General features: G+C 29.4%; 1 protein-coding gene across 2 annotated transcripts in view; it reads left to right on the forward strand.

Annotated features, from left to right (window-relative positions):
* The window catches only part of LOC108557006 (multidrug resistance-associated protein 4-like), a 55,917-nt gene that overhangs the window by 39,808 nt on the left and 3,889 nt on the right, over nt 1–12,220 (forward strand). For both annotated transcript variants that reach the window (XM_017913372.1, XM_017913373.1), the window contains 4 exons: nt 10,472–10,582; nt 10,643–10,982; nt 11,044–11,266; nt 11,328–11,623. In XM_017913372.1, coding sequence (XP_017768861.1) covers nt 10,472–10,582; nt 10,643–10,982; nt 11,044–11,266; nt 11,328–11,623 — 970 coding nt within the window. The remainder of the gene's footprint in view (nt 1–10,471; nt 10,583–10,642; nt 10,983–11,043; nt 11,267–11,327; nt 11,624–12,220) is intronic.

The raw sequence follows: 12,220 nt of genomic DNA on the forward strand, positions 1-12,220 counted from the left end.
AGCTAGTATTTGATGAATATATTACTTAATCTCTGCGATCTTCATTCAATTGCTTTTGAAACAAGAGATAAACTTATCATAAAGAATAGATTTATTTTTATATCAACATCTTTATTTTCTGTTAATGATCCATATTATGTGCAGATAATTACTATAAATCCATGTTTAAAAAGTTGTACATGATCATCAAGATAACAAGGCTATAAACGTTGAAATATAGTGCATAAACATGTAATTAGTATTATTTTTAAATAATTAGTAGTGTATTTTGATTAGTCATTAAAAATGAATTAAGTATTGTTATTTATTAATAGATAATAGTAATAAGTAAATAATTGCTTTTAACAACGCTGGTTGTTGTAGATTTTTATTTGCATTTACCGTTTTTTCGCTCAAACTCATATTTCAAATACGAATATTTAAGTTTCTTTTCTAATAGAATTTTTTCAATTTTTTTTCTAAAAATTGTTCAAAACAATTAATTCATTAGATAAATTACATAAATCTGTACTTGTAGTAAAAATAAATTCTAACACAAATTAGTGCATAAAATGATGTTTGTTCAGTTTATTTTATAGGTTTTTGAAGTCTTCAATTAGTCCGGTTTCAATTAGTCTAATATAATGGTGGAACCATTTAGCCGCACTATGCGAGGTATTCCTTTATTTATGACAGCTGTCATTTTACGTCAAAACAGTGTGGATTCCATCAGTCCGGATTTACTACAGACCGATTTGAAAAATTCAAAACGGACAAATATTTTTAATTGAACAATATAAATTATATTGCGCCGTTTCGATTTACGCAGTTGTTAAATAACGCTTATTAATTTCTGATATTACACTATATAGAACTATATCCTATAGTTATCTCACTGTAAATATGGGTTCATTTTACGCCGATTCGATTTGCGATGGCTTTTGTAGGAACGGAACCCCGGCGTAAAACGACGTATATCTGTAATTAAAATTATTTTGCTTACATAAATGTTCTATATTTTTCTTCATTTAAACAGTCAAGTCTTGTTTTGTACAGTTTACTAATCGAATATTTTGAAAACTTATAAAATTTCAAAATATTCGATTAGTCCGGTTTCAAAAAATCCGATATATTAGCGGAATAATTTATCCGCACAATGCGAGGAATTCCTGAATTTGATTTAGTTTTTGTAATTGGGTATTCTATAGAATTTATGAACATTGTATAGAACGGCGTTTCTCAATCTTTGGAACCATTTGAAACTTATTCAAATGGGTCACAAAACGACAGCTGTCACTTTACGTCAAAGGGAAACTGTTAAAGTACTCTTAGCTCTCATCAGTACTTTCCAGTACAAATATGACCGTTAAACATATTGAAAAACGTAGATGTAGAACGTTTAAAACTGTTACACGTTTATATTGAATCGGATCAGATTTTAACATCATTGGAAACAATGCCATTCAAATGGTTATTTGCGTAATTCGCAGTGTAGAAAAAGTATATAATAGTATAGAGAACGCAATGCAAATCATATTATTCCGCCTTTGTTATCAGAAATTTGTGTATGTATGAAGCAGTGGAGTGAGCAAAGGATCGGAAGTGCGTGAACCGATAACCCTCTCGGCTGCGTTTAATTAATACACGACAAGCGCCGTTCCAATCACCCCTCGTTATCAATCTGTGTGCGCCTCGTATTATCAACATCATAAACATGATTAGCAGTTAACTTCTGCAATTCATCGTTCACTCGAAAACAATAACAAACAACAATTTACAATTATGCTAGTCAATGTTAGCGATACGCTTACCGACAGAACGGTAATTTGTTTGCGAATTTGTTATATGCGTTTCGAGCAATAGCTACGTTTCCTTTCACAATTTAAAAAAATTACATATTTGTGTGTGTCTTTTAGTAATAATTGCATGTTTTCGATACGTTTGCTGAATTATTATGAAAGCAATTAGTTTTATCTATGCGGTTTTATCTTTGCGGAAATAATTGATTTTTTGTGTTTATTAGTTAATAGTATTGATCAGTTTTAAATTACTGTAACTTTGCTAAATATAAATTTATAACATCGCACTTTTAGTATATAATAATTCATAAATAAATGTATTAAATTTTAATTTAATTTAGTCATATCTGTGTTAACGCCACTCGATATAATTAAGTACGCAAGACTAGAAGAAGAAAATAACATCAATGAAATTATAAATGATGTTATCTAGTTGTCTTAATCAGAAATGTCGATGAAGAGGACGTTAGAAATTTATTGAGTGTAGAAGTTGATGCTTTTCTGTGGAAAATTTAGAATATTTTAAACAATAAACGTGTCCAGAAAATTAGTTCCAGTTAGCTTTAAACCTTATTCCTATATTCCTATATTATTACTTGTATACTCAAGTATATCATGTCTATTACGTAAGCTTACTCTTAATATAACATAGTTAATATATACCCATGTTTTTATTTTATTCAATACAAATTATACATTGAGTTGTCCAGTTAATCAGTAAGTTTTGAAAAAGCCGTTGAAGAAGATGTTACAAGTTTATTGAATGCAGCTTTAAACTTCTTTTATTTATTGTGTACTTAACATTAAGTGTATCATATCAATTGCATAAGCTGAATCTTAATATAAAGTAGTTAATCTTGTTTAATATACTCCCAGTAGGAGTTATTGTTTTATTAAATGCAAATTATACTTTGAGTTATCCAATTTGCTTAATCAATAGCTTTCGAAAATATAATGTTTTTCAGTGGAAGATTTAGAAAATCTTGTTATCAACGAATACAAAGAAAATGAAGATGAAATTAAAGAAATTCTTACCGAAGAAGAAATGTTAACAATTAAAGATTTAAAAGAAGTTCTTAAATGACATTGAAAATATTTTACTTCTTACAAACAACTTTAGATTCAAATTTTCAAATGTGATTTCACTTTGTATGCAAGTTATTTAATAAATAGTTTAATTTAATGATTAAATATGAATTTACATTAAATTTTACTAGTATTATTAAACGTGTCCAGAAAATAAGTTCCAGTTAGTTTTAACCCTCTCTTATTCATTGTAAATTCATTAACACTAAGTATATCATATCTATTACATAAGCTTAATCTTAATATAACGTAGTTAATCTACTCCCAGTAGATGTTTTTATTCAATACAAATTATACATTGAGTTATAGTTTTATACTTTTTTTTCACGATTTTGTTTTTAAGATATTAAAATTCCATCCGAATACCTACTTGGAATACAGATGGGACAGTGTTAAAAATTCCAGCAAAACACGGTCGTAAAATGAAATTCGTATTTGCTATCTTACAATGTATCATTGAAAAACAACATAAATTATTAGTCTTTTTTCTACTTTTTGCTATAATTGTAATTACAATTTTAATTGTCTATAATAATATAATTATTACTTTCTATAACGTTGCAATAGAAATTTAAATTTTTTCGTTTAAATTATTAATATTTTTATACAAAATTAAATTGTAAAATTGTTATTTTCTTTGGTAACAAAATTTTTGCATATGCAAAAAAATAACACATTTTTTTTGTAAACATTGAATTTAAAAATTCTTTAATATGAGATCAATTGAATTTTCAGAAAATTCGTGAAAAAGTTTCAGTATAAAAATACTAAAAAAATACTCATTAAAACGTACATTTAATGCACATATTAAAATATGTTGTTTGCAAGATATAAATTACATATTAACGTTGCCTATAAATTTAAACGAAATTACCACGCGACTTATTCGTTATTAATGTTAATCTCCAGATAATCTACGTGACTTTCATGAAGAGATTAACTGCAGCCTTTCAAATATTCCGTGTTCATCTCATTCACGTTTCTAATTTCCAACCACAAGACGAATCGAAACACATTTTAGTTGGAGATCTCGTTAAGTTTGAATAAATTAATCCTAGCTTAAAAAAAATCATCAGAATTTTAAGCAGTATTTATTTTATTTTAAATTTGTTCTCAACTAATGAAGCACGAATAAATTAAAAAGGAAACTCAGGTGTTTTATTTAGAAGATTGTTTATTTATTTTATTTGAATAAAATTATTATTTTTTCCATTCGACAATTGTATTTTCTTGTATTTGCAAAATTAAAGGATTTTCATTGAATCTTTCTATATTTCTTATTGAAAAATTAAGGTATTTACATTAAAATTGAAGACATTTCCTATATTTATTTTTGCTTCAGGAAAATTATACAATTAAATTCTACAATTTATTGAAAATTATATATTTACCCATATAAAACTCTACTTTTTATTAGAGAATGAAAGTATTTTTTATCTTTTATTTTTTATACATTTATATTTGTCTTAATTACTTGTTAATAATTGGAATATTTAAAGAAAGGTTATTAATGTTTGACGTTAGATTTTTTTAAAATTAATTAAATTTCTTTACGAAGAAAAATGCTTGTGTTAGATATTGAGTTTAATTAATAATTACTTATATTTTTATGTCATTTTTTGTTGCTTCTGTTATAAAAAATATGATTTACGTCATTTCATTGTTTGATGAGAACTGCTTTCAACTGGAAAAATTATTATGTTCCTTTTTCGTCACTTGTATTTTATGCTGTAAACAGTTTTATTCTTTATGTAATAACAGGGATTTGCGAATTTCTCGCGTTTCGTTTATGGAACGGAGTCAAAGAAGCCGCACAACAGAAGCACAATGGCAAAAAGAAGGCAAATGAAAATAAAGAGCGTGTAGAAAATAAATACGTCGAAGGAAGGTGGAGGAATCCTTAACCTGTTCAGCCGAGATTTATAAGGTCGTAAAGGGTGGCTTTTTCGCTTCTCCGAAACGCGGCTGTTGTTGCCCCGGAACGTGCGGTATGGCCAATTCTCTCAGCATGCAGAAAAAAAATAGTTTAAAGAAATAACAAAAAAAAATAAAGAAGAGAAAAGCAATTAAGAAAGAAAGAAAACAAAGAGTTTTTTGGCAGCGAAGCCGGCTTTTGGGAGGTTCTGGTTCTACGCTCTTAATTGCCTTTTTGGACCATACAAACAGGCTTAAATTATTTCTCTTCCGACACCCTTCATTATTTTATTTTCCACCCGAAATTCTGTTTAAGAGTAATTCCAATAATTTTCATTCGACGAATTAATTAGTTTCTCGAAGAACGTTGCTATAATTCATCGTTTAAAAAGCAGCAGTATTAAGACAAATTAGTCCACAAATAACGCTCATTAAGGAAGTATAATAATAGGCTTTTCTACACATCATTAATGTTCTATTTCTCAACTTAATGTTTACTTTTTATGAGTTAAATACATAACAATACATTTAAAACATGTTTGTTTTGCATTTCCCTTAATTAGCAAAATTAATTGTAAGAAAAATGACTCGCTTAGCGAGCGACGTTTCGCTAACGAGTGACGATGAGAAAAGTCCCGAATTGCGCACCTGCTACATCATTTTTAAAACTTGTGTATGTTTACATGTATATTTTTGGAATATGTTTTACTATACGAGTAAAAATCCGGAAATTTAGAAACGGATTAAACTCGTTATGCGAGGTTCCACTGTATATACATTTTATATAATTAATTTGACCATTTTCGCAAATACCTCGCATAGTGCGGCATTAATCAGTGCGGATCCATTATTGCACAGTTTGAAAATTTGAAAAGAAACTTAATTTTAATTCAGCAAAATAAATATTAAATTTAAAAAACTTAAGAGACAAAACTTTTATTTCGCTTTATTTATATTTCACTGTTTCATATAGTCTGAAATATTAGAGGATCCGCTTACCCGCACTATACGACGTATTACTGTAATTGTTTAATATTAGTGTACTTATTCATATTTTTTTTTATTCACAACGAAAATTGTAGTTGCGTTTTTTTTTTATTAGAATGCGTCATATACTATTTGCATTATCGTTGTTTATGTGAAATATTGTAGTCACAAGTTTATTTTCTTAGAGATAAGTGGAATTCTTGTAGTAATAACAACATCTACAAACAATGTTTAGATTGGAAGCGTTTGCTTTGATCTTGCAAACGTAATTAGTATTTTTGGAATCAATTGATTTTACTTATTCAAACAAACTGGTATCAATATGAAACTTTTATTTGTCAACATAAAATCGTTTTTATTGACTATTATTTTGCAAAATACGTTTGATTATTTCATATTTCATAACTGCAACAATCATCTTCAATTATGTTTGCTTTGATTTATACTAACTATCATTACGAATGAGTCAAAAGTTGGTAATTATTGAATGACAGTTAGATGACAGCAATTTCAGTGAATTTGAAAAGATTATTGCTTTTGAAGTTTGTGATTCAATGTCAAATTTGCATCAACTTGTAAAACTTACTTCTTCAAAATTAGTCTCTTTCCGTTGACTATTCACTGAAGAAGTATACCATATATGTCAAAAAAAACTGTCAATACATGAGTTTGTCAAAAACCAGAATTTGGTGGTTATGAAATAATCAAGTCAGTAAATTTGAAATGACAGCTGTTTTTGAAGTCTAAGTTTAAATGACAAATGTTACCGTTTTGATGATTTTGTTTACCAACATATTTATACCATTTGACAATTGCTACAAGCAGATTCAAAAATGTTGACATTTGTGTCAAAAAACTGTCAATGAGTTTGTCAAAAACACGAATTTCAAATGATATCGTTTTGATGATCTTGTTTACCAACTGATTTACCTTTATAAAGGTACGAAAATCAGAAATCAAAAAAAAAATCAAGAAATTACTAATATATATAGAAATATTTTCTTATATCGTTTGTTTAATCAAACGTATGTTTTTTTTTATGGGATGTAATGTGATTTCACCAATATTTCAAAATTACATATTGAAAAAGTATTACTAAAATTAGATATTATTTATGAATTGTTGTATTTTTCTATTGGTGCTTGCATATGTTATTTAAGAAACTTGATATATTTTCACGTAGATACGTTAAAATATGAAAAAAATGATCAAACGTAATAAACAACAGAAACATGCTTATGCAGCATTACTTTGAAACCGGACTAATCGAGGAGTTTAACCACATAAAAATAAACTGTACGAAAACTTGAGACTTGAAAAATAATTTTGTGTGCTATTTTTTTGAATTTATTTGACATTTTAGTTTATGTAGGAATTTACAAACCGGACTATAGTGAATCCGGACTTATCTATAAATTACTTGAAATTAATATATAATTTTATAAATGATATCACATAAAATAGAAAATTGACAAATTACAGATCATTCATTATTTTTCGATAACTTTGCTTCCGATAAGTACTAATAGCTCCATTTTTGTCGGTAGATTAGTCTTGTATACAAATTAACTTATCTTTTAAATCCCTCATAGAACATTAATCTACACTTGATATATTACCTTCAGAAGAGGAACAATTTTTATTTTTGTACAGTTAATGCTTTTATACTTCTTCAGTCGGTATTGTTAACATATCTAAAACTATTTCTAAGTACCGAAGTACATTTTTTTGTATCAAGTATAGACAAGAATACAATACTTCATTGCTTAAAGTATTACATTACAAAACACTGATATTGATTATTGCTCTATCTAATGAACTAAATTATGTCAGTGAAACACAAGAAGTTATTTATAACTCATTGTATTATTATTATCTGCACTTGATAACACAATTAAATTCTATTTTAAATAGAAATTTAGAAAAAAAAACCTTTTACGCAATTATTTTTACTCAAGTATATAGAATGAGTCAATTAATATTTAATTAATTTCACGTGCAAGCTAAGAAGTTGAAAAAAAAAGAATTTCGTTAAATTATTAATTTATTCTTAGATTTTTAATTATTTCTTTTAAAATAAAAATCTCGCAATTGAAATAAACGTTTCAACATAGATAAGACTCACTTAACGTTGGTAATAGTAAAAAAATTCTTATGGAGAATGGGTAATTATAACGGTCAGAAATGCGAAGAGTTTATCCGAATCGGAGATTTCACAAAAAAAACCGAATCATTGATAAAATTTCCAGCTAATTGATCTTTAGAAATGCAGTTAAGAGATTTCAATTAACGAGCGTTTAGGCTCAAAGGAAGCTATTAGTAGTCTTAATGTATTGTAACTAATTTGATAACAAAACTCTAATCTCTTTCCAATATTTCAAAATCGAATATTTTTCTTACAAATTACGACGTAGTAATTAAAGCGTGATAAATTATTTCATAAAAAATGAGCAAACATCGGCGGAGAATGTAAATCAATCATCGCGTTTCACTAAATACTCTTTGTTTTATTAGTATTTGGGGTGGTCTTAAAGTTTCAAAATAAGTATTTTCAGTCAAATTTAGTTACGTGATTCCCGGCAACAGGAATGTGTAAATATTCTAATTATTATGAAAACAATCCGTAGTCAAGGTTTTTTTGGAACGAATCGTGTAGCAACCGATCTCTAAAAATATTCAGCAGCTTCGATAAACAGAAAATCCATTTCGGAATGTCGGACGTAATAATATGATTGACATTAGGTTTATGTTTTTTTCGAAGTCCATAAATACGTCGATTGTGTTTTCTAAGTTTCATTTTGGAAATGTTGTGGATCGGAAGGAATAAATTGTAAAGGTTTAAAAATAAGTTCAGTTTTCTGATGTTGCTTTCATGGAAGAGAATCGTTACGCGAGATTTATGTGATAGGTAATAATAAGGACAAAAACTACACGACCGTTCGGATGTAATAGCGAAGAAGGGATGTATTTTCCACGCTGCGCACGTGGCATTGATGAAGCGATGTTAATTTTCGTGATCTTGTTATAGCCTTGTGTGTGTGTGTAAGGAAACGGCGAGCCGGACTGGGATTAATAACAGGAAATTATTATTATTACTATGCTATGCAACTATAAATACGTTTGCGAGGGGGAGGAAAGAAGTTTCGGAGAAAACAAGGGACGACTGATTCGTGGAGTCGCCCTCCGTTTCTCGAACGGTCGGTTATCTCGAGTGCCCTTGACAGATCTACGCTTTCAAAAACAACATCCTTAAATCAGACGTAATTGGAGGCAGAAAGGAAGACGAACGAGAATAAGAATAAGAAAAAAAAAACTGTTTATCCACCCAAAAAAAAAAATGAAATTGTTTACGTAATATGTGGGAGGTTGATTCGAGAGACTGAAAGAGATATTGTCATAACTTCAAAGAAAGTTGAAACTCTTGTTATCGCTGAAGATACGCTTTCATATTTCTTTGTTAATATTATATAAGCATTCCTTTTTTAACGTTAAGTTTTGATGAAAATAATTTGTGAATCAAAGTTTGTATTTTTTTAACGAATAATACAGCTCGATAACGAGCAAAATAACTTATTTAAAAAAAATAATGCTAAAGATAAAGAAAATGAGATACATATAATTTTAGATTAATTAGTCCAGCGTTTCTCAACCTACAAGTAGCATAAAACTTATAACGTGTCTCGAAATGACAGCTGTCAACTTTGACGCAAAGTGACAGCTGTCATTTCGAGCGTCAAGAGTATTATGTTTGTGGTAATTGGGTCGCTGTACAACTACAAAGAATTATATTTGGTCACGTGGCAAAAAGATTGAGAATCGCTTTAGTTTAGATCTTTTTTTTTCAAACGTAAAAATAACGTTTTTTTTTTATAATTTTCAACATATTTCTTGTACTAATTAGAATCGATAATCGCATATTAATTATAATAATTAAAAAATGGTAATCAAAATTAAGTTGCGATTATATGATAAAAACTATAAATTCATTTGAAATAATTACCAATTACGTAAAAGCGCAGTTATAAAAACATAATTATCGATAACATAAATATGAATAATTGAACTTAATATGGATTTCAATTAATTTATTAATCAATGAATTAATTACGTTACAAATATGACTGTTTATTATTTGAATCATTGATATTAATTATTAACAATTAAAAATATCAATTATATGTTTGAAATTTTATATAATTACATAAAAATTGCATTTCAATTTCATCACGTAAACTGTAATACTAATTTATTTTATTATATAATGCTGATTGGAAATAATTAAAAAAAAAACTGATCTTTTGCGTTATAATTTGTAGTATTTAGATGAGAAATATTTCCTTTCGGGGCTTTCTTATAAAATATATTTTTTTATCATTAAATTAACTTGTACAAGTTTTTATTTAGATGAAAACGGTTAATTATTAAAATATATATAAAATATATTTGGAAAAGCAAATAACTCTTAGTAATAAAAGAATTCTTAAATGACCCATAATTATTTATTAAAAAGCATTTTTGTTATGAATGTTTATGGAAAAATTTAAGTATTTTTCTATTATAATAATTAGTTTAAGCGGAATTACTTAAGTTGAAGTATTCAATTATTTTTATCCTATATCTTGTGATAAATATTGTTATTAGTATTTTTAACATGTTAGAGTTGAAAAATTGAAGTTTCTAAATATTGTTTTTATTTATTTTTTCAGTTACACAATCGATATGTTCAAAAAGGGTTACAGAAAAGTACTGGAGCCTGACGATCTGTACAATCCTTTGAATGCGGATAAGAGCAGTCATCTGGGCGACAGGCTTGAAAAGTAAGTATTTTTGATGCATTCATTAAATCAATCTTTATTTCATTTTCATTAATAAAACAGGAATTGGACAAAAGAGACAAATTATGCCACAAAACGTAAATCGAACGCGAGCCTAGGGAAAGTGCTCGTGAAAACCTTCTGGCCCGAGTATCTCCTCCTCGCGATACTCTTATCATTCATGGACCTAATTTTGCGGCTGATCCAACCTTTGATGTTGGGCAAGCTTCTGGAGTACTTCCGTCCCGGAAGCGACATGCCGAAGGAAGATGCCCTCTGGTATGCCGCAGCGGTCGTGGGCGTTAACGCCGGTTCTGCCTTGATGATCAACCAATACATCTTTCGGGCCTTCCATTACGGGATGAGAGTGAGAGCCGCGTGCTGCTCTCTAATTTACAGAAAAGTAAGGCTCGTAAGATGAGCAAAAAAAAAAGGGTCAATAATAATGATACATCATTTTGCAGGCCTTAAAATTGAGCAGGACCGCTTTGGGCGAGACGGCCTCAGGTAAAGTTGTTAACTTGCTGTCGAACGATGTGAGCCGTTTCGATGTCGTTTCCATTTTAATCCATCACATGTGGGTTGCGCCGCTCAGCTCGTGTATAGTCACGTATTTCCTGTGGAGCGAAGCAGGATTAGCAGGAATCATCGGAATTCTGCCGGTGCTCTTGGTGGTACCATTGCAAGGTAATTGAGACATGCAGAAGCAATAACAGTAACAGTTTAATTTGAATAATTTCTTGCTCAGTGCACACCGGAAAACTGTCTTCCAAGTACCGAAGACGCACGGCGTACAAGACGGATGAGAGGGTGAGGCTCATGGACGAGATCATCTCGGGAATACAGGTGATCAAGATGTACGCTTGGGAGAAACCGTTCGAGAAGCTTATCCAGAATTCCAGGGTGAAGGAACTGAAGGAAGTCACGAAAATCTCTTACCTGAGAGGTCTCTACATGACGTTCAACTTGTTCACGACTCGTGTCGCCCTATTCTGCTCCCTAATTACTCTTGTTCTTAGCGATAAACCCATCACCGCAACAACCGTAAGTGCTAATGGTCTGCCAATTGAAGTCATAAAAAATACTATAACAAACACTCCACTCCTTTTTTTCCGTGTTACATAACATAATTGTTTTGAATTGAATTGCCATTATTTATAAAACTTTTTGACAGCTGTCATAAATAATGTAACAACCCGTAGGTTGAGAACTGCTGATTCAATACATTCTTTTCATTTCTATATCAAGATCATACTTCACAAATAATATAGCAAAACAACACTGAATCCGATCCTGTCCATCCGTGTTCGTACAATGTTAGATTGTATTTATTGAGATGTCCAGTGACCGAATCCTGTTTTAATTTGCGTTTTAATTGCGAACGCTTGTCTCTATTTCCAGTGGCGCACACTAAGTTCTTATTAATTCCTACATTAATTATTTCTTATATCTCATAACTTAACGTAAACTAAAAATACCGAGTAATATCTTCTCCATGGTTCTTCATAAACGATGATAACCATAAGCAAGCTAACATCAATTTCGTCAAGGAAGAAATAGCAAAGGCTAGCACAAGATACCATAATCGGCTAGAGAATCACCCAAACCAACTGGCTATGGTGCTGATGCCTACTGCAGAGC

This window comes from Nicrophorus vespilloides, unplaced genomic scaffold (assembly GCF_001412225.1).
Source record: "Nicrophorus vespilloides isolate i.1.1-1 unplaced genomic scaffold, Nicve_v1.0, whole genome shotgun sequence".
Classification (NCBI taxonomy): domain Eukaryota; kingdom Metazoa; phylum Arthropoda; class Insecta; order Coleoptera; family Silphidae; genus Nicrophorus; species Nicrophorus vespilloides.